The sequence below is a fragment of the Oncorhynchus kisutch genome, linkage group LG7 (assembly GCF_002021735.2).
Source record: "Oncorhynchus kisutch isolate 150728-3 linkage group LG7, Okis_V2, whole genome shotgun sequence".
NCBI lineage: Eukaryota > Metazoa > Chordata > Actinopteri > Salmoniformes > Salmonidae > Oncorhynchus > Oncorhynchus kisutch.
In genome coordinates this window covers 8,025,162-8,047,218 of record NC_034180.2, presented here as the reverse complement: position 1 = coordinate 8,047,218, position 22,057 = coordinate 8,025,162, and the positions used below count along the sequence as shown (strand labels likewise).

The 22,057-nt window shown below is 40.8% G+C and overlaps 1 protein-coding gene across 4 annotated transcripts in view; it reads right to left on the bottom strand.

The window, feature by feature from the left end:
* The window catches only part of LOC109894129 (bifunctional UDP-N-acetylglucosamine 2-epimerase/N-acetylmannosamine kinase), a 41,347-nt gene that overhangs the window by 14,630 nt on the left and 4,660 nt on the right, over nucleotides 1–22,057 (bottom strand). For 2 of the 4 annotated variants that reach the window (XM_031828421.1, XM_031828420.1), the window contains exons 2-3: nucleotides 780–991; nucleotides 176–422 (exon numbers count right to left, since the gene is read on the bottom strand). In XM_031828421.1, coding sequence (XP_031684281.1) covers nucleotides 176–422; nucleotides 780–973 — 441 coding nt within the window. In that variant the 5' untranslated portion in view covers nucleotides 974–991. Of the gene's footprint in view, nucleotides 1–175; nucleotides 423–779; nucleotides 992–6,828; nucleotides 7,027–11,195; nucleotides 11,271–22,057 lie in introns of those variants that run through there. The other 2 variants (XM_031828422.1, XM_031828419.1) reach the window with 2 other exon arrangements.

Genomic DNA, 22,057 nt, shown 5'->3' with positions numbered 1-22,057 from the left:
GGCAATTACACGGTAAATAGTAACTAAAATACACAAAACGACATTTAAAAAACATCCTATATCAAATACCAGGTGGAGGGAGCAACCAATATTTTAATCTAGTTATATTCGGCTCCCAACACTACTTCCGGAAAAAACCTTCAGATATATGACATCACTTCCTCCATCCCCTCACCTCTCCTCCCTCCAGGTGCAGGATGCGAATGTTCATCAGAGCGGCAGCAGTTGCCAGGGCGAGGGCGTCGAAGCGGTCGCCGTGGACGACCAGAACGTCGGGACGGAGACGGTGGAGGACATCTGGCAGCTTGACCAGTGCCAGACCCACTGACTCCACCATGGCGGCCTCGTCCTCCCCACGCACGATGGTGTGCAGCTTGGAGCCGATGTCAAAGTCATCCTGCTCGATCATCCGGAACGTGTTGCTAAAGGAGGACAGGTGGTCAAACTAATCATTTAATGAATGAATGAATGAATACATCCTATTAGATGATTTCTAAATACATAAAGTTGATTCAACTAAGTGAAATGAACAATAAACAAAATATCATCACGGATAAAAACACAAACTCAGACTTATTTCCAGTGTGGTCCTCATTAAGGACAGGAGTTTTTCCTGGTCAAGTCAAGCAAAAAAACTTGACATGATTACTCAAATAACACTTTTTCATCAGAGTGCAAATAAACAATGACTGTCATTGTAAAAACATTGGCAAATAGTTGTGATTTCAGTGGATCAGGAAAAACTAGTTCCAGCACAACCACATTCAGCTCAAACTCACCCATAATCGTCAATGAGATGGGAACCCAGCACCACCACCTCCAGCTCAAACTCATCCGGGTTGGCCTTGATGCCAAACATGATGGGTGCCAGCTTGGAGTAGTCTGCCCGGTTACACGTTGCCACGCACACCCGCAGCTTCCTCATGGCTTTGCTCTCCTCTATCTTGTCAGTCTTCTCTCTCGTCCTCTGCATTCTCAGATAGTACAGTTCCTGGTGAGCAGAGAGATGGTGTTTAGAGTTGAGACGCTGGAATGTCAGTCAAAGGAAGCTGTGATGAAAACAGTGAGGTTTATAGGAGTGGCCTGTGGCCCGATGCTCCTCATCATGTTCTGTGAAGGGAGTAGTACACAGCATTGTACGAGATCTTCAGTTTCTTGCCAATTTGTCACATGGAATAGCCTTAATTTCTCAGAACAAGAATAGACTGACGAGTTTCAGAAGAAAGTTATTTGTTTCTGGCCATTTTGAGCCTGTAATCGAACCCACCAATGCTGATGCTCCAGATGCTCAACTAGTCTAAAGAAGGCCAGTTTTATTGCTTCTTTAATCAGTACAACAGTTTTCAGCTGTGCTAACATATTTGCAAAAGTGTTTTCTAATGATCAATTAGCCTTTTAAAATGATAAACTTGGATTAGCTAACACAATGTGCAATTGGAACACAGGAGTGATGGTTGCTGATAATGGGCCTCTGTACGCCCATGTAGATATTCCATTAATATTCCAGCTACAATAGTAATTTACAACATTAACAATGTCTACACAATTTATCAATTTGATGTTATTTTAAATGGACCAAAAATGTGCTTTTCTTTCAAAAACAAAGGACATTTCTAAGTGACCCCAAACTTTTGAACGGTAGTGTGTATATATATATATATATATATATATATATATATATAAAAATATATATATTATAACCTAATAGCTATCCCACCTCGCACAGCAACACTGATGGGGGACTGTGAGCACTCTAAGATTTGTTTTTAGAAGCAAATGGGCACAGGCATAAAAAGTTGGTTTAATTTACTTGAAAGTCTAAAGTGAGACATTCTTGGCTATTTACACACGTGATACTCCAGTGGCCCTGTTACCAAAGTAACCCGAAAGGGGCGTCTAAACATTGTCTGATATTTCTTAAACTACTCAAGGTCACAGAATATTAAATAGAGCAATATACCACATTACTACTTACTAGTAAGACATTTCTTGTTTTAGAAACATTAAGTATGCACATCCATTTTTTTTTTACATTTACCTGCCACCGTGGCTGGTATACCAAAAGTAAGTCTTAGTCATTATCCCCTTCATTTGAGGAAAACAGGCCCATCTTTGCAAGAGGGAGGGAATCTGAATTTCATTGGTCCTCAACTTCTGGCTCAGACACTTCATTTCAGGATACATGGAGTTAGCCTGCCCTGTTTGTTCTGACCGATTCATTGCCATAGAAATGTACCTGGCTAAAAAAGGTGAGACGTTCGTGTCACCGGTTATCCCGAGTTGACCTCCGAGTTGACCAAAGCTTCCTCGCCAACTCCTCAAACCAGATTCATAGTATAGGGCTATGGTCTGCTGTGTCAACTAACTATGCCTGGTGATCCGCTCTTGTTCAACCAACAAGGCTACTTCTATCAACAACTCTGATCGAGACTAATACTATCTAGAGGGGAATGTCACGAAGCAGGATCAATAAGTTAGCCAGCTAACTTACTTCAAATGTTCCGAAATAACTTCGCATTATTTCGGAATATATGCTTGAAATTGGTATGGACTGATACGATTGTTATCCATGTTAGCAGGATCACCAAGTTAGCCAGCTTTTGTAGTATGCCCCTCTGATCCGACTACAACAACTCTGATCTGGGGCTATTCTCACAAAGAGTCTCGGAGTAAGAGTCCTGATCTCGGATCAGAAACCCCCCTGTACAGTCATTATAATCTAAAAAGGCAAAACTGATCCTAGATCAGCATTCCTACTAACTGCGACACTTTATGAATATGGGCCCTGGGCTATGCTCATCTAATATACACTACAACAGTAACACCTCGTATCGTATCTCCATGCAAGACAATACTCTCATGGGTTCTCCTATTATGTAGGCACTGTTGCATGAAAACACACACACACAAAAAAAAAACTAAACCACAAAACTAATTAATAAACAAATACTAGCCTTATATAGTCCTGTCCTCATGTACAGACACCGATTCTGATATGGAAGGGCAAGTCTGACAATTATCTCCACAATCATTGGATGGCTACCTACGACAACCAATCACAGCTATGATGTTGAAGGCGCACAGTGAAGGGATCGGAAAAGTAATATAGGTCAGGGTTCAGTGCCTCCGCTGCCATTGAATGTGATAAAGGGTTAGAGAGAGGCGGGGGTCATAGTGATTTGCAAAAGCAATTGACGTATAGCAAATTGACCACAATGATTTGTCGTTATCAACCAGTGGTGGAAAAAGTACCCAATTGTCATGCTTGATTAAAAGTAAAAGATACGTTCATAGAAAATGACTCAAGTAAAAGTCACCCAGTAAAATTCTACTTGAGTAAAAGTCTAAAAGTACTTGGTTAAAAAATATACTTCAGTATCAAAAGTAAAAGTATAAATAACTTCAAATTCCTTATATTAAGTGTGTGTATTGGACCATTTTCCTGTCCTGCTAAGCATTCAAAATGTCTGATGGTCTGATGAAACCAAGATTGAAATCTTTGGCCTGAATGCCAGGCGTCACGTCTGAAGGAAACCTGGCACCATCCCTGCAATGAAGAATGGTGGTGGCAGCATCATGCTGTGGGGATGTTTTTCAGAGGCAGGGACTGAGAGACTAGTCAGGATCGAGGGAAAGGGTTAGTGTGTGTAGATTGATGAGGAAAATAAACTATTTAATCAATTTTCGAATAAGGCTGTAACGTAACAAATGTGGGAAAAAAAGTCAAGGGGTCTGAATACTTTCCAAAGGCACTGTATATAAACATGCTTCTGTGTGTTTTGTTTGTAAGCTCAAAAATGGACAGTGATGTCCAACGGGCCTTTGAAAAACAAAACACTTTATCATAGAATATGGGGTCATCCTGCAGGTGGTTCCTGAAACTAATTCAATCTGTGTGTGAATCCATTAAGTCTTAAGTTAAGGAGAGTCTCCTCCCAAGGTCTAGAGAGAAGGCCCTGCTGTACACTCCAGCCGCTAACAAGCTACTTGTATCTGTGGTCTCTCATGTCAACACTGATGTAAATGGTTAAAGTTGGTTACCTGGAAGCTTAGCCAGATATGGTCTACTGGTTTATTGAAACTCTACACTCAAACTGTTGTGATACGTTTCATTTGATTACAATTTTTTTTTTAAAGGCACATGACACAAAACCAAGTATAAAAAAGATAGTCACAAAGAAGTAAAGCTTTGAGAAAATGTACTTTTCTCCCGGGTGCTCCGTCATGGCTGCCTGCTTCGACACCTGCCCGTGTGTCTCTGCTCGTCTCGGTCAATAAAACATCCCATCCTGATCTCTCTTCATCATCAATTACCTAGAGTCCTTCGACAGCCTTAGCCAATTTGTTTTATTCTACTATTACAGAATGTTTCTGCAGTGAACAGATTATGAATGTACTTCGGTGGTATAAATATCAATGAAGAAAAGTATTGATATAGCCTACTCTAGGCTACGCTGTAAGAACGATCAAAGTCTAAAATCAAATTCAACAGAACCAAAAATCTATTTTTTAAACGAGTCAGAACTGATACCACGTCCAGATAGATCATGGGATAATATTTACACAGTATAGGCTAACCCCTGATAAGATCAACGTCAACAAAACAAAGTGATTGTGGACTTCAGGAAACAGCAGAGGGAGCACCCCACTATCCACATCGACGGGACAGCAGAAAGTGGAAAGTTAAGTTCCTCGGCGTACACATCACGGACAAACTGAAATGGTCCATCCGCACAGAGAGCGTGGTGAAGGAGGGCACCACAGCGCCTCTTCAACTTCAGGAGGCTGAAGAAATTTGGCTTGGCCCCTAAGACCCTCACAAACTTCTACAGATGCACAATTAAGAGCATCCTGTCTGGCTGCACCACCGCCTGGTACGGCAACTGCGCCGTCCATAACCGCCGGGATCTCCAGAGGGTGGTGCGGTCTGCACAACGCATCACCAAGGTCAACCTACCTGTTCCTCCAGGACACCTACAGCACCCAATGTCACAGGAAGGCCAAAAAGACCAAGGACAACAACGACCCGAGCCACTGCCTGTTCACCCCACTACCATCCAGGAGACGAGGTCAGTACAGGTGCATCAAAGATGGGACCGAGAGACTGAAAAACAGCTTCTATCTCAATGCCACCAGACTGTTAAAACAGCCATCACTAACACAGTGAGGCTGCTGCCTACATAGACTTGAAATCATTGGCCACTTTAATAAATGGATCACTAGTCACTTTAATAATGTTTACCTATGTTGCATTACTCATCCCATATGTATATATACTGTATTTTACACCATCTATTGCATCTTGCTTATGCCGCTCGGTCAATGCCCATCCATATATTTATATGTGTATATTCTTATTCCATCCCTTCAATAGAACTGAGACTGTAGAAGAGTGAGATGTCTTCCACCAAGCTGTGAAGTAATAATTGACTCGCAGCAGAGCGGCAGTGTACAAATGCAGCTGTACCAACGCCCAGGCAAACAGACTCCTAAAAACAAGTGCAGTCAAAAGAACACAACTGTAAATGTTATGGTGCACTACTAACTACAGCCTAATATTGACAGACGCGTCAACAAGTAACCCAAGCCTGGGGCGTTCCTGGAGGTGGTTTAAAAATGGGACTGTGCCAGACATTGTCCATAAGGAATCCCCTTTGAGGTTTCAACTTTGGAGCAGATGATCGGCGGTGATAAGAAGTCATTCAACGCAAACGGAGACCCAGATTAAAGACTTCTCAGCTGAAAATGTTTGTTTTTTTAAATCTAGGAGAGGCTAAATCAAGGCTGCTCACCACAGCATAGTTTTGACACCCAGTTAAAAAATAAATAAAAAACCTGATGTAGTACAGAGCAAGACAGGCCTATAATTCAGGCACCGTCACAGCATCCAAACAACCACAAATACTGAAAGACGCCTAAGCTGACCGTTGTCCCTGGGATATCGAGGCATAGCCCGTGAACCGCTCTAACTTTCATAAAAATATATTGCATAGTGCCCCAAATGCTATGATATTCTTAATATAAAGGACTCAAAAGCTCTGATGATCATCAGTTGGCCTCATCAATGTATTAACCTACAACCGAACATTGTATGAATGTCATCTTGGAAACAAACCCCTTTTATTCAATGACATGTGGAGTGATGAAAGACACGGTGCCTCAATTGAACATGTCACATTCACATAGTCTCACAGTCGTAAGGCTACGCTAGCAACCAGAAGAGAAACCTTCGCATTTTTCAATGAACTGGCCAACTACCCACACAGTACAGTTTGAGCACAGCCATACAAAGAGGCACAAAAAAAATCCCATTCAACTGCAACGTGAAATTAAATCTTTATCCTTTGGTTTGTTGAACAACGAGAAGAGAAACATTGGGCAGTCCATGCATTCATCACAACAATCCAACTAACCCATCCCTTCTCTGCATCTCTCACCCACACACTACACCGGATGTCTCACTGAAAAGCTAACATGCTAGCCAGGCATTTTTCCTCCCCGCACTGGTTTGGTTCTTAAGGTGCGTTTACATAGGCAGCCCAATTCTGATCTTTTCACTAATTGGTCTTTTGACCAAAAAGATCAGCTCTGAAAAAGATCGGATGTGGAAAAAAAGCTGATGTGATTGGTCAAAAGAAAAAATTCTGAATTTGTCTGCCTGTCTAAACATACATAGCCTTTGAGCCAGAATTCACCCTCCCTCTGACACACACTGCCCTTGTTTCCAATGAAGTGTCACAAGACCGGGGCTGCTTCCTATTCTGAGCGATAAGGGGAGCAGCAGCATGCGAGGAGGAAAAAAGGAGGATAAAAGCCACCTTGACTCACATGAGGGTTTCTGCCTATAGGCCTTGGACGCATGGTCAGTCCACTCTGCGATCCACTCCTCTCCCTCTCTCTTTCAGAGCTCCCCCTCTCTCTATCCTTCTCTCCTCCTTTCTTTGGTCTCTTTGCTTCCCTTCGGATCATTTGAAAGTCTCACTGCAAAAGGCTAGCTGGTCTTCCTCCTAACCGACAAAGCAGCAGCAGCCTGCTGAGAGAGAGTAAAGAGGGGAGGAGGGGGAGGGGCCTTCCCTCATCTGACTCAAGAGAGCCCTGATTGGCTGCTGGGCGAGAGGGAACGATTGAAGCTTCCTGCATCGGAGCCTCTTACAGCCAGGGCCCAATATATTACAGACTGACTATGATCTCAACAACCCAGATAAATCAATGCTTAATAAGAAATGTGAGGCCAATAACCATATATTGATAATGAAGCGAAGTCTTTTTTCTCCCTAATGTTGCAAACCCAGCTTTCTGTTGTCACCCAGAGTCACACCCTGTTGTCACCCCCAAGCTAAAGGCTCGTCACACAATATTTTAAAAACAGCAGGTTTTTAAAGGACAATAGAGTTCAGTCATGCTCTTTGTTGTCGCAGAAAATCAAGTATCATAATTTGTGTTATTGCAATACTGGTACCGTGACAACCATAGGTCTGGGAATCAATGACCATCATTGCCCCCTATCAACACATCAGCAGTGAATTATAGACCAAAGGGTTTCTTGAAAACACTCCAAGAGCCCCTCTCTTTAACCTTAGATGCACTCTCAAACCAAATGTAAAAAAATTATACAGAATAAAACATTTCTAGAACATTTCTTCCTACTTGAAGCTTTTCATTGTGATGAAGTCAACCCCGTTTTTCTTTTGTCTGGAGTCATTTTGTCTGCCTTCCCAGTTCGTTGGAGTGGGAGTCACAATACTTGTAGTAGATATCACTTGATCAGCCATCCTTTAAAGATGGTAGACCTAGCTTAGCTCTGAGCAATATGGACAAATCTATGGGGTGATTCACAATAAGCTTTGTCTTACAATTAAAAAGGTCAAATACACTGCATTTCATATAGTCAGCAATAATCTAATGAATTCAGGGTTATACCTAGCCTAAATATAAGCCTTCCACGACCATAAAATCCACTAATAATTTAATCAATATAGTTTGTTTTTTTGCAATAATCACTGATCTGATCTGGAAAATGTCCTTTTCGTTACAAATTTAACCCGAACCCTGCATAACGCGCATTCACTAATAATATCTAACTTCTTGTAGCAGGCATTATAGAAAATTAACACAAGTCTCAAACAATCTCGCAAGCACAAGCCCACGTTCTAGTGAGTAGCCATCTAATCTTTATATTTAAAGTCTAGCCAACTTGGATCTATTTGCTAACGAGGTAGAACGAGGTATAACGAGGTAGAACAGTTGGAATGTTATGAACACACCCTTCTCTCCAACTGTTTGAACAGCATGCTAGCCTGTCTACTTTGTTCAGATGTTGAATTCAAGTGGACTACCTTGAGATAACAAGTTTCCAATTCCTTATAGAATTGTGTTTCAAGCTTATTGCACATTTATAAAACGGATTAGACAGCTAGTATAACAGTCTTTGGCTAAAATGCTTCTGGCGAACCGCAATGGCCCGGTGCCACAAACTGAACATTAATTTTCCAGAATAAATGTTCATTAATACTTCCGTTTTAGTAGTGTCTGCCCTGCGCCCAATTTGAGTAGTTAAGACATACAATGGGGTATCGTTAGAAAGGCTAACTTCTGTGTTACAGTAAAATAATGTTTCAATTTGTTTCGGTGTCCATGTGACAGATTCCGTTGGATTAAACCTCAGATGCAAATAGCGAGTTGAAATCTCGTCTGAGAGGAATGAGTGATATGGTTGAGGGGCTTGGTGTTTGTGAATGTAAATAGAACGGTTCACAGCCTACAGTCACTACACTCAGCACAGAAGGTGCGAAGGAACCAACAACAACAAAAACACGAGAACAGACTGACATACATGCTCATAAAAACAACTGGATTCTGATACAATCATTTGGAATATTGCGCAAAAACAAATTAATTCGACATATCGCCAGCCCTAGCCTAGTTACACCGAAAGGAATAATGAAGTCATGTTGTAGATATTCTTGCCCTGTCTACATACCACCTAGATGAGACGAATGCGAGGTGGGTGGAGGACTGAACATATTCTATGCTAGACACGGAATTCACAGGGACCGCACAATACGATATTATTGTAACGACCCTGGGTTTATAAGCGCGGATGTCGACTCTGCCGCTTGAACATGTTTTTGCGGCACAGTCGATAGCGCGCTGGACTTCGGGCTAGAAGGTCGAGGGTTCGAGACCTGCTCCCTGCCTGTTTCATTACATTATCGTGACACTTATGTGACGATACCATATGCATTGCTATTCTTAGGATTTCATATGCGTTATATTTGATACTGAGATTTTATTGCGATTTCATGTTCCATATATATATATATATATATATATATAGTAGTGTCTGCCCTGCCCTAATTACTACTGCTGTTGATACGCCTAGGCCCTAAACACTTACTGGGTGTGAACTGACATCTGCCATATATATCTATCTATATATATATATAGTTTGGAGAAGATATCAATGAGACATCAGAACAGAATGTCGATGTATAAAACAATGTAGAACTGTAAGATGTAGGCATTCTAAATACATCAAAGTCTTGCCGTTTATACAGCGTTTGCTAATTGGCATCTTCCCAATGTATCCTGTATACATCGTGCATACGTTGGGCAGACATACGTGTGCTATCTGGGAACATATTGCGCACTACGTCTGCTTTCAGAGAGACAGAGAGCATGATAACATTGGTTTTGATCAGTCATGAAAATATATTTTAAAACATGCTGGCTCACTATTTAAAAAGATGGGAGAACAAGCTATAGGATGAATACTGGAGTTTTGGCACAGGCACAGCCGACTATCGCTAGCTAATTACTACTGCTGTTGATACGCCTAGGCCCTAAACACTTACTGGGTGTGAACTGACATCTGCCAAAACCAGGAATTTTCCCCATCATGGAACATGAAGTTGGTACGTAGCCTGCGCCTCTACACATGCACACACGCCTAATTTTCCCTTGCAAAAAAAAAGACGGAAAAAAGCGTCTTCTGTGCTGAATGAAGTTTCCACTGTTGAGCAAAACCGCATAGGCCAATTAAGTAACACCGACCCGGCCTAGTAATGAAAAACAGACAAGAATTTGATGATGACATATTCTCCATACCAGACGCATGAAGCAATAATGCTGCCGGGAATACTACTAAGCTTATAAAAAAAATATTTCAAAAAAATACTGTGCTGCTTTCTATAACCAAGCAAAACTAAATAAAAACTAGCCATTTTCAAATTTACAGTAAAATATAAAACCTAAACTAAATCACAGCGGGGTTGGGTTAAATGCAGAAGACACATTTCAGTTGAATGCATTCAGTTGAACAACTGACTAGGTATCCCCCTTTCCATACCTATTCTCCCCCAGCCCCCAATAAAACAGTAGGCCAAATAGAATGACCAAAGTATCACCTCACTGTTCAGGCTTCCCCTCTAAAAAAAAAACAGTGCAGAAGAAAGAGAGCAAACAAAACTAAAAGAAGGTACCACCAACCTAGCCTGGACTCCACTCTTTTAAGCCATAGTCCACTTCGAGCGAGATAGCTGGTCATTGTACCACGTGGTCTGTCGCCCCAGGCTAGTAGTACTAACAAATATGTTTACTAGCCTAGTTCCAAGAACAGCATAGGACTAATTCCAGTCAGTCACAGATACTTAGCCTAATAATTATAAGGTGACACATAGTTATTAATAGTTGTAAGGTGAGATACTAAGCAACATTTTTTTTTATTGAACCTTTAACTAGGCAACGTCAGTTATGAACAAATTATTATTTACAATGAAGGCCTAGAAAAAGTGGGTTTAACTGCCTTGTTCAGGGGCAGAACGACAAGAGTTTTACCTTATCAGCTCGGGGTGTTCGTTTAATGGCACAATGCTCTAACCACTAGGCTAGACAGATACTTGGTAATAACAGTTGGCTTCCAGGCATGACATAGAACTTAATTCAGCTATTGACACACTGGGTGTGGATTGATACAACCAAATGGATCCAGCCAACAAGAAACATGTCAGCTTGAGCACAGTGTGAATTGTGGTCAAAAAATGATACATCGAGGCCTATCCTGTGTCAGAAACAATCCACGAAATAGGCTACAATCGCAAAGGGAATGACTAGGTTAGTTGTAGCTAGCACCAGAATGATTATGGATCCTTTTCTTACACAACGTCATGATACTTGAGAAATATGCTAGATTTTACCTCATGTTGCGACAGAACCCGTTAGTCCTAACTCTTAGTACTCCTCTCCAATGTTCCTTCCATGCCAATATCGGAGTTGAAATAACTACTCCCTGCACTGGCACTTCCAAAATGTCACTTGACTAATAGGCGTAGCTCAGGGTTGAATCAGGTTCCACAACTGGGGTTGGAGTAAAAACCTACAGGATGATGCCAGGAACAGGGTTGGCATCAGTGCTTAATTTGGGCCGGATCCTGCCGGAACCTCTGTTTTGGACTGCCGCTTTCCGGGAACCTATTTGCCAGAAACAGTTACTTCTCGCGGCATGTACAATCATTTTCACTTTGCAGTTAAAGAATTTGATTTTTTTTTTTAAAGAGTTAAAATCTGGTTGACTGACCTCCCACTTAAGCCACAACAAATAAACTGAAATCTGTGAACAAACATGTTTTCACAACTAAACATATTTCACCGTTGACAGCCCCTTTCTCTGCACACTCAAGAAAGGAATGAAGGAGAGCGAGGTGATGAAAAACACAATGGTGAAATATTCTGTAGCTAAACAAAGTCATGTTAGCCTATTAATTATAGAAATATAAAATATTCCCCATTACTATTGAAAATCACATATAAATGCACTATTTATTGTAGGCTAACTATTCTGTAAACTGCCCTGCATAATCCATGTTTGGAATGTAACGTAAGAATCAGTCCATATAGTATGCATAATAACTGTCCACACTCAAAGCCGATTACTAGAGTTTGTTTCATTTTGTAGGTGACGAATTACAGTGCATCCCTTGACTTTTTCCACATTTTGTTACACCCTTATTCTAAACTGGATTAAATAAAACATGTCCTTAATCTACACACATTACCCTATAATGACAAAGTGACATGTTGACATTTTTGAGACTTGAAATTGAGCTCAGGTGTGGCCAAATTGAGCAATTGGGGTAGAAGGGCCTTGGTCAGGGAGGTGACCAAGAACCCGATGGTCACTGACAGGGCTCCCTCTGTGGAGATGGAACCTTCCAGAAGGACAACCATCTCTGCAGTACTCCACCAATCAGGTATTCTGGTAGAGTGGCCAGACGGAAGCCACTCCTCAGTAAAAGGCACATGACAGCACGCTTTGGAGTTTGCCAAAAGGCACTAAAGAACTCTCAGACCATGAGAAACAAGATTATCTGGTCTGATGAAACCAAGACTGAACTCGTTGACCTGAATGCCAAGCGTCACATCTGGAGGAAACCTGGCACCATCCCTACGGTGAAGCAGCATCATGCCGTGGGGATGGTTTTTAGTGGCATGGACTGGGAGACTAGTCAGGACCGAGGGAAAGATGAACGCAGCAAAGTACAGAGAGATCCTTGATGAAAACCTGCTCCAGAGCGCTCAGGTCCTCAGATTGGGGTGAAGGTTCACCTTCCAACAGGACAACGACCCTAAGCACACAGCCAAGACAGCGCAGGAGTGGCTTCGGAAACAAGTCTCTGAATGTCCTTGAGTGGCCCAGCCAGAGCCCAGACTTGAACCCGGTCAAGCATTTCTGGAGAGACCTGAAAATAGCTGTACAGCGATACTCCCCAACCTGACAACGCTTGAGAGGATCTGCAGAGAAGAATGGGAAAAACTCCCCAAATACAGGTGTGCCACGCTTGTAGTGTCATATCTAAGAAGGCTTGAGTCTGTTATTGCTGCCAAAGGTGCTTCAACAAAGTACTGAGTAAAGGGTCTGAATACGTACATAAATGTCATTTTATAGATTTGCAAAAACTTTTTTTTTAAGGGGGTGGATCAGCTAAATATTGCAGAAAGAATATTGGTTCCATCAATGTAATTGTCTGCATCATTTCCAATCCCCCATATATGGTTGTCTGTGGTTATCACCTGCAGAACCACTCCTTTATTGGAGTAAACTAATAAACACTTTGGCTTTTACCTTCAATTTATACATCTTAATACACATTTTACATTCACAGTCTATTTAACAAGTTATTTTTTGTTTGTTTGTTGTCCTTCCTCTATTTCTGATGTCCATCCAGTTTGATTTCTATTTCTATCTGTGCTATTTCACAAACGTTCTGAACATATATACATCTTACAGACCACGTATGTTCTACATGTTTTATCTTGCTATTAGTCCCTTCAGCTCCATTCAACCTCTCCCATCTATCTCTCAACATCATCCATTTTGGATTTCTATTTGCCATATATTTTTCAACTGTGATGCTTCACAAACGACTTGAACATTTCTATTCTCATAGCTTCTACAGTTTGTAAATTAAAAATAAACATTTTTGCTAAAATAATTATTATATTATTGATTGACTATATGGCTTTTCAAATCACCCAGTATTGCTGTCTGCAGCGTTAGTTCTAGGCAAATGTTGCAATTCTTCAGCCATTCCTGGACCTGTGACCAAAAACGAGCTACATATGGACAATACCAAAATAAATGATCTAATGACTCTGCCTCCTCACAGCAGAATCTGCAGAACTGGGAAGATTGTATCCCCCATATATATATAACATTCTATTAGTTGCAAGAATTTTGTATAGTCATTTAAATTGAAAAATGTGAAGTTTTGCATCCGGCGTTGTTTTGCGTATCAATTCATAAACCATGTGCCATGGAATGGGTACATCGAAAATCTCTTCCCAACTATTTTGCAATTTATATGGCACAGCTGTCAGTTTTTTGGTCCTTAAATGAAATTGGTATATGTTTTTACTTATCACACTTTTCTTAACCATTTATCTTCTTTAATACAGGGCCGACATACAAGTTCCTTACTATTTTCCCCTTCTACTTGCCTCTTCCATTTTTGTGGTAATGCTGCAATTAATTGGTTGTAATTTTGGGTAGAGCAGACATTTCCGTATATGTCTGTGTTAGCTGCATGTGTGACATAACTCCACCAGTACTATTTATAATATCATTCACAAAAATTACACCTTTTTTAAACATTTCTTTAAAAAAAACAGTTTTTTTGTGGTTAAATTCAAATGTACTTATTGATTTAATTTTAGTTTTTTTTAAATCAATAAGTATATTTGAATTTAACCACAATATTTGTTGTATTATTTGTTCTGTCTTTTCAGGTGGATTAAACTGAAATTGTAACCAAATTTCTAAGGCTTGTTTAAAAAATAAAGATATTTTGGAGATTATTTCCTTTTCAAACAATCGAAAGTGGGCTGGTGTAATCTGAGTAAAGGGAAAAAAGTCCCTTCTTGAACATAGGATGAGACATTTGTACCAATTTACTAGAGAACCAGTTTGGATTTAAGTATAACTTTTGTATGACTGATGCCTTTACTGAGAGGTCTAATGCTTTAATATTTAATCATTTCTGCCCTCCGAATTCATATTCGTTATATAAATAGGCCCTTTTAATTTTATCTGGCTTGCCGTTCCAAATCAAATTGAATATTTTATGTTCATATAATGTAAAAAGCAGCTCACTAGGTGTAGGCAAAACCATAAGCAAATAGGTCAACTGTGATATAACTAAAGAGTTAATCAGGGTGATTTTTCCACAAATAGACAGGTATTTTCCTTTCCATGGTAGCAAGATCTTAAGATATTTTATCATAATTTGGTTTTAATCCAGAGAGAATAGCAAAAGTATCTAGATCCTCTATGAGGCCATGTAGAGACTAATTGTGGTTTTAAAAGAAAACATGAATCAGCGTACAATGACACCTTAGTTTTTAAGCCACGGATTTCTAATCCCTTAATATTATTGTTTGATCTAATCTTAACAGCGAACATTTCGATGGCAATAATAAATAGATATGCCGATAGTGGACAACCTTGTTTTACTCCTCTAGAGAGTTTAAAACTTTCGGAGATGTAGCCATTATTTACTATTTTACACCTATGGTTACTATATATAACTTTAACTCATTTTATAAGAGATTCCCCAAAATTGAAATATTCTAGGCATTTATATATAAACTCCAGTCGTACTTTATCTGGGGTCCCCGATATTTCATAGTATACTATTGTTTCCAGTACTTATATTATCTCCAATGTATCGTCCATTTAAAAAAACTGTCTGATTAGGATGAATAATATCTGACAATACTTTTTAAATTCTATGCGCCAAGCATTTTGCTAGGATTTTTGCATCACAACACTGAAGTGTAAGAGGTCTCCAATTTTTTAAATGGACTGGATCTTTATATATACCACTTGGGTCCTGTTTCAGTAATAATGATATCAGACCATCTTGTTGCATGTCTGATAATCTACCATTTATATAGGAGTGGTTAAAACATGCTAATAAGAGTCCTTTGAGTATATCAAAAAAAGTTTTGTATACTTCCACTGGTATGCCATCCAGCCCTGGAGTTTTCCCATCCTTAAAGGCCCCAATTGCCTCAAGCAGTTCCTCCTCTGTAATTTGGCCTTCAGATGAGTCTTTCTGTACAGATGTTAATTTTACAATATTATTAGAGAAAAAATCCATTCAATTAGTTTCAGTTAGGGGAGATGGAGGAGCCTGAAATGAAAACATATTCCCTAAGTACTTTACTTCCTCTTTCAAAATATCATTTGGTGAATCATGCGTGACTCCATCAATTGTAACACGTTTAAATACATTTCTATATTATATAGATTTGCAAAACTTTCTAAAAACCTGTTTTTGCTTTGTCATTATGGGGTAGTGTGTATAGATTGATGAAGGGGAAAAAAGGCTGTAACGTAACAAAGTGTGGAAAAAGTCAAGGGGTCTGAATACTTTCCGAAAGCACTATGTTCAAAAGTCATTAAATCTATGGGCTTTTGTTGTTCTGCTGTATAATATATTCAGTTTTTTTGGGGAGAGGCTTGGGCTCATATTTATACGTATGGATAAGCTATAATATTCGTATGGGTGTTCTGCATGCAACGTCTAAAATGCATTAAATCAGCATCTTAGTTCTGGAACCTGCCTGGTACAGATAGAGTGCAGGAATAATTGCTTTATGTCAAAGGAAGGGATTCATTTGTGCCTTGTTTGGATTCATTATTAGTTCTTGTATTTTCTTTTTCACCATTTTAAAAACCAATCGAGGGACTTATGGTGCTATCTAGCACAAGCTAAAGCATAACAGTGCAATACATCTGATTGTTGATCAATTTTTTTTTTGTACGATTACATATATTATTTTACAATTCACATACAGCGCCCGCATCATGATTCAATGTGTTCATTGATGATTCAACGTGTCAAATGTTTTTATTGTAAAATCGGTCCCTAACATTATTACTAAGGTTATAATAAATCTTACTCATAAAAGAACCATGTCAAAACATCAGTTCTTTCCCCATCTCCTCCAAGATGTACTTGTGGCTTTTTGCCAGCTCTGCCATCTGCAGGGTGTCTTTCGGTTGGTCCTTGTTTGCTTAGGCATAAAGCCTGAGTCCTTGGCCTTCCTTTGTGCAAATATCATAGCCACGTCTGATTAAGATTTTTTTTCTTCCCCTCAGGTGTTTGAAATTCGTATTAATTTTTAACCCTTATTTTACCAGGTTTGAGGGACGGGTTGGAATGGTACAATGATACAACCTGAAAAGTATACTACAAAGCCGGATCAATGTTTTTTATATTTAACCTTTATTTAATTAGGCAAGTCAGTTAAGAACAAATTCTTATTTACAATGACGTGCCTACCAAAAGGCCTCCTGCGGGATGGGATAAAATGTATATATTAGAGGTCGACCGATTAATCGGAATGGCCGATTAATTAGGGCCGATTTCAAGTTTTCATAACAATCGGAAACCCGTATTTTTGCGCGCTGATTTGCGTTTATTTTTTGTGTTTAAAAAATGTTTAACACCTTTATTTAATCTTTATTTAACTAGGCAAGTCAGTTAAGAACACATTCTTATTTTCAATGACGTCCTAGGAACGGTGGGTTAACTGCCTCGTTCAGGGGCAGAATGACAGATTTTCACCTGGTCAGCTCGGGAGATCCAATCTTGCAAGCTTAGTTAACTAGTCCAACGCAATAACGACCTGCCTCTCTCTCGTTGCACTCCACAAGTGCACTCCACTCTACTGCCTGTAACGCAAATGCAGTAAGCCAAGGTAAGTTGCTAGCTAGCACTAAACTTATCTTATAAAAAACAATCAATCATAATCACTAGTTAATTTCACATGGTTGATGATATTACTAGATATTATCTAGCGTGTCCTGCGTTGCATATAATCTGACTGAGCATACAAGCATACAAGTATCTAAGTATCTGACTGAGCAGTGGTAGGCAGAAGCAGGTGCGTAAACATTCATTCAAACAGCACTTTTGTGCGTTTTGCCAGCAGCTCTTCGTTGTGCGTCAAGCATTGTGCTGTTTATGACTTCAAGCATATCAACTCCCGAGATGAGGCTTGTGTAACCGAAGTGAAATGGTTAGCTAGTTAGCGCAAGCTAATAGCGTTTCAAACTTCACTCGCTCTGAGCCTTGGAGTGGTTGGTCCCCTTGCTCTGCATGGGTAACGCTGCTTCGATGGTGGCTGTTGTCGATATATTGCTGGTTCGAGCCCAGGGAGGAGCGAGGAGAGGGACAGAAGCTATACAGTTACACTGGCAATACTAAAGTGCCTATAAGAACATCCAATAGTCAAAGGTTAATGAAATACAAATGGTATAGAGAGAAATAGTCCTATAATTACTAGAATAACTACAACCTAAAACTTCTTACCTGGGAATATTGAAGACTCATGTTAAAAGGAACCGCCAGCTTTCATATGTTCTCATGTTCTGAGCAAGGAACTGAAACGTTAGCTTTCTTACATGGCACATATTGCACTTACTTTCTTCTCCAACACTTTGTTTTTGCATTATTTAAACCAAATTGAACATGTTTCATTATTTACTTGAGGCTAAATTGATTTTATTGCTGTATTAAGTTAAGTGTTCATTCAGTATTGTTGTAATTGTCATTATTACAAATACATGTTTTTTTATTTTATTTATAAAATCGGCATCAGCTTTTTTGGCCCTCCAATAATCGCTATCGAAAAATCAAATCGGTCGACCTCATATATGAGACAACACACACACACATCATGACGAGACAACACTACATAAAGACGGACCTAAGACAACATAGCAAGGCAGCAAAACATGACAACACAGCATGGTAGCAGCACAACATGGTACAAACATTACTGGGCACAGACAACAGCACAAAGGGCAAAAAGGTAGAAACAACAATACGTCACACAAAGCAGCCACAACTGTCAGTAAGAGGGTCCATGATTGAGTCTTTGAATGAAGAGATTGCGATACAACTGTTCAGTGTGAGTGTTTGTTGCAGCCCGTTCCAGTTGCTAGCTGCAGCGAACTGAAAAGGTGAGCGACTCAGGGATGTGTGCCGTTAATAGAATGTGACTGGCAGAACGGGTGTTGTATGTGAAGGATGAGGGCTGCAGTAGGTATCTCAGATAGGGGGGAGTGAGGCCCAAGAGGGGGAAGTGAGACCTAAGAGGGGGAAGTGAGGCCTAAGAGGGTTTTATAAATAAGCATCAACCAGTGGGTCTTGTGACAGGTATACAGAGATGACCTGTTTACAGAGGAGTATAGAGTGCAGTGATGTGTCCTATAAGGAGCATTGGTGGCAAATCTGATGGACGAATGGTAAAGAACATCTAGCCGCTCGAGAGCACCCTTACCTGCCGATCTATCAATTATGTCACCGTAAACTAGCATGGATAGAATGGTCATCTGAATCCGGGTTAGTTTGTCAGCTGTGTTGAAAGAGGAGCGATTACAAGAGGAAACCAAGGCTAGATTTAACTTTGGCCTGCAGCTTTGATATGTGCTGAGAGAAGGACAGTGTACCGTCTAGCCATACTCCTAACTACTTGTATGAGGTGACTACCTCAAGCTCTAAACCCTCAGAGGTAGTAATCACACCTGTGGGGAGGGGCATTCTTCTTACCAAACCACATGACCTTTGTTTTGGAAGTGTTCAGAATAAGGTTACGGGTAGAGAAAGCTTGTTGGACACTATGAAAGCTTTGTAGTAGAGCATTTAACACAAAATCCAGGGAGGGGCCAGCTGAGTATAAGACTATCATCTGCATATAAATTGATGAGAGAGCTTCCTACTGCCTGAGCTATGTTGTTGATGTAAATTGAGAAGAGCGTGGGGCCTAGGATTGAGGAGCCTTGGAGTACTCTCTAGGTGACAGGCAGTGGCTGAGAAAGCAGATTTTCTGACTTTATACACTACACTGAGGTAGTTAGCAAACCAGCGCAAAGACCCCTCAGAGACACCAATACTCCTTAGCTGGCCCACAAGAATGGAATGGTACACTGTATCAAAAGCTTTGGCCAAGTCAAAAATAGCAGCACAACATTTCTTAGAATCAAGGGCAATGGTGACATCCTTGAGGACCTTTAAGGTTGCAGTGACATCCATAACCTGAGCAGAAACCAGATTGTATACCAGAGAGAATACTATAGACATAAAGAAAGCCAGTCAGTTGATTATAAACATGTTTTTCCAACACTTTTGATAAACAGGGTAAAATAGAAATAGGCCTATAACAGTTAGGATCAGCTTGATCTCCCCTTTTAAATAATGGACGAACTGTGGCTGCCTTCCAAGCAATTGGTCGCAATTGTAAATGAGAACTTGTTCTCAACTTGCCTACCAGGTTAAATAAAGGTGAAAAAAAGGGGAGACAGGTTAAAAAGGTTGGAGATAGGCTTTTAGATGATAGGGGCAGCAACCTTAAAGAAGAAAGGGTCTAAACCATCTGACCCAGATGTTTTTTTGGGGTCAAGTTTAATTAAGGAGCTCCTTTAGCAGGGAGAAACTTTGTAGCCAGGCAGGGGAAAAAGAGGGAGAAGCATCAGGGATAATCACATTAGAAGGGGTGGGAGATGAGGACATTTTGGACAGGCAAGGAGGCATGGCTGAGTCAAATAGGAATCCTGACTTAATGAAGTGATGATTAAAGAGCTCAGCCATGTGCTTCTTGTCAGTAACAACCACATCCCCAACTTTAAGGGACATGGGCAGCTGTGAGGAGGGTTTATTCTCCAGGTTTTTAACCGTTTTCCAGAACTTCTTGGGGTTAGACCCACAGAGAGAGAACTGCTCCTTAAAGTAACTAACTTAGGCCTTCCGGATAGCCCGAGTGCACTTATTTCGCATTTGCTTAAACGAGAGCCAGTCAGCCTGAGTATGCGTGTGCCGAGCCTTCCGCCAAAATGCAATTCTTGAGGTGGAGTAACTCTGCAAGATCACGGTCGAACCAGGGACTGAGCCTGTTTTTAATTCTCATTTTCTTTATGTGGGTGTGTTTGCAAACAATACCACTGAAAATGTCCAAGTGTCTTCGACAGAGGGGATCAAGCTGATTCTATACCAAGATAGCCAGCTATCTTTGATAAGCAACCAGAAAAAAACAGACACAGATCTCTGGACCCATTCACCTGCTGTCTGTTTACATCCTCTTAACCATCCGGGTCCAAGCAGAGGACACTGCATAGACACTGTTTGCATAGACACTGTTTGGATAGACACCCCCATGCTCCATCTATATAGCGAGAAAATTGTTTGCATAGGAAATATTGATAATCCTACATCGCCTATCCCAAACATAGACCCTGATTAGGAAAGGTATATTAACATGCCATATATTTGTTTGCGATAGTTACAGTAAGCTCCAAAAGTGTTGGGACAGTGACACATTTGTTGTTTTGGCTCTGTAGTCCAGCACGTTGGATTTGAAATGATATAATGACTATGAAGTTAAAGTGCAGACTGTCAGCTTTAATATATGGATGTTAGACTTGAGGTAAGCAAAACTGAAGCAATGAGAGCACCAGCTGTTCTGGATGACTGTGTGATAACGCTCTCGGTAGCCGATGTGAACACACATTTTAAACAGGTCAACATTCACAAAGCCCTGGGCCAGATGGATTATCAGGACGTGTACTCAAAGCACACGCAGACCAACTGTCAAGTGCCTTCACTGACATTTTCAACCTCTCCCTGACGGGGTCTGTAATACCTACCTGTTTCAAGCAGACCACCATAGTCCCTGTGCCCAAGGAAGCGAAGGTAACATGCCTACATGATTACCGCCCAGTGGCACTCACGTCGGTAGCCATGTAGTGCTTCGAAAGGCTGGTCATGGCTCACACCAACTAAATCCTCCCGAACACCCTAGACCCACTCCAATTCTCATACCGCCCCAACAGATCCACAGATGACGCAATCTCTATTGCACTCCACACAGCCCTTTCTCACCTGGACAAAAAGATGTGAGGATGCTGTTCATTGACTACAGCTCAGCATTCAACACCATAGTGCCCATGAAGTTCATCACTAAGCTAAGGACTCTGAGACTAAACCCCTCCTCTGCAACTGGATCCTGGACTTCCTGACGGGCCGCATCCAGGTGGTAAGAGTAGGCAACAACATGTCTGCTACGCTGATCCTTAACACAGGGGCCCCTCAGCGGTGGGTACCTAGTCCCCTCCTATATTCCCTGTTCACCCACGACTGCGTGGCCAAATACGACTCCAACACCATCATTAAGTTTGCTGACGACACAACAATGGTAGGCCTGATCGTCGACAACGATGAGACGGCCTATAGGGAGGTCAGAGAACTGCAGGTGTGGTGCCAGGACAACATGTGAGCAAGATAAAGGAGCTGATCGTGGACTACAGGAAAAGGCAGGCCGAACAGGCCCCCCATTAACATTGACAGGGCTGTAATGGAGCGTTGAGAGCTTCAAGTTCCTAGGTGTCCACATCAATGAACTATCATGGTCCAAACATACAAAGACAGTCGAAGAGGGCACGACAAACCCTTTTCCCCCTCAGGAGACTGAAAAGATGTGGCATGGGTTCCCAGAT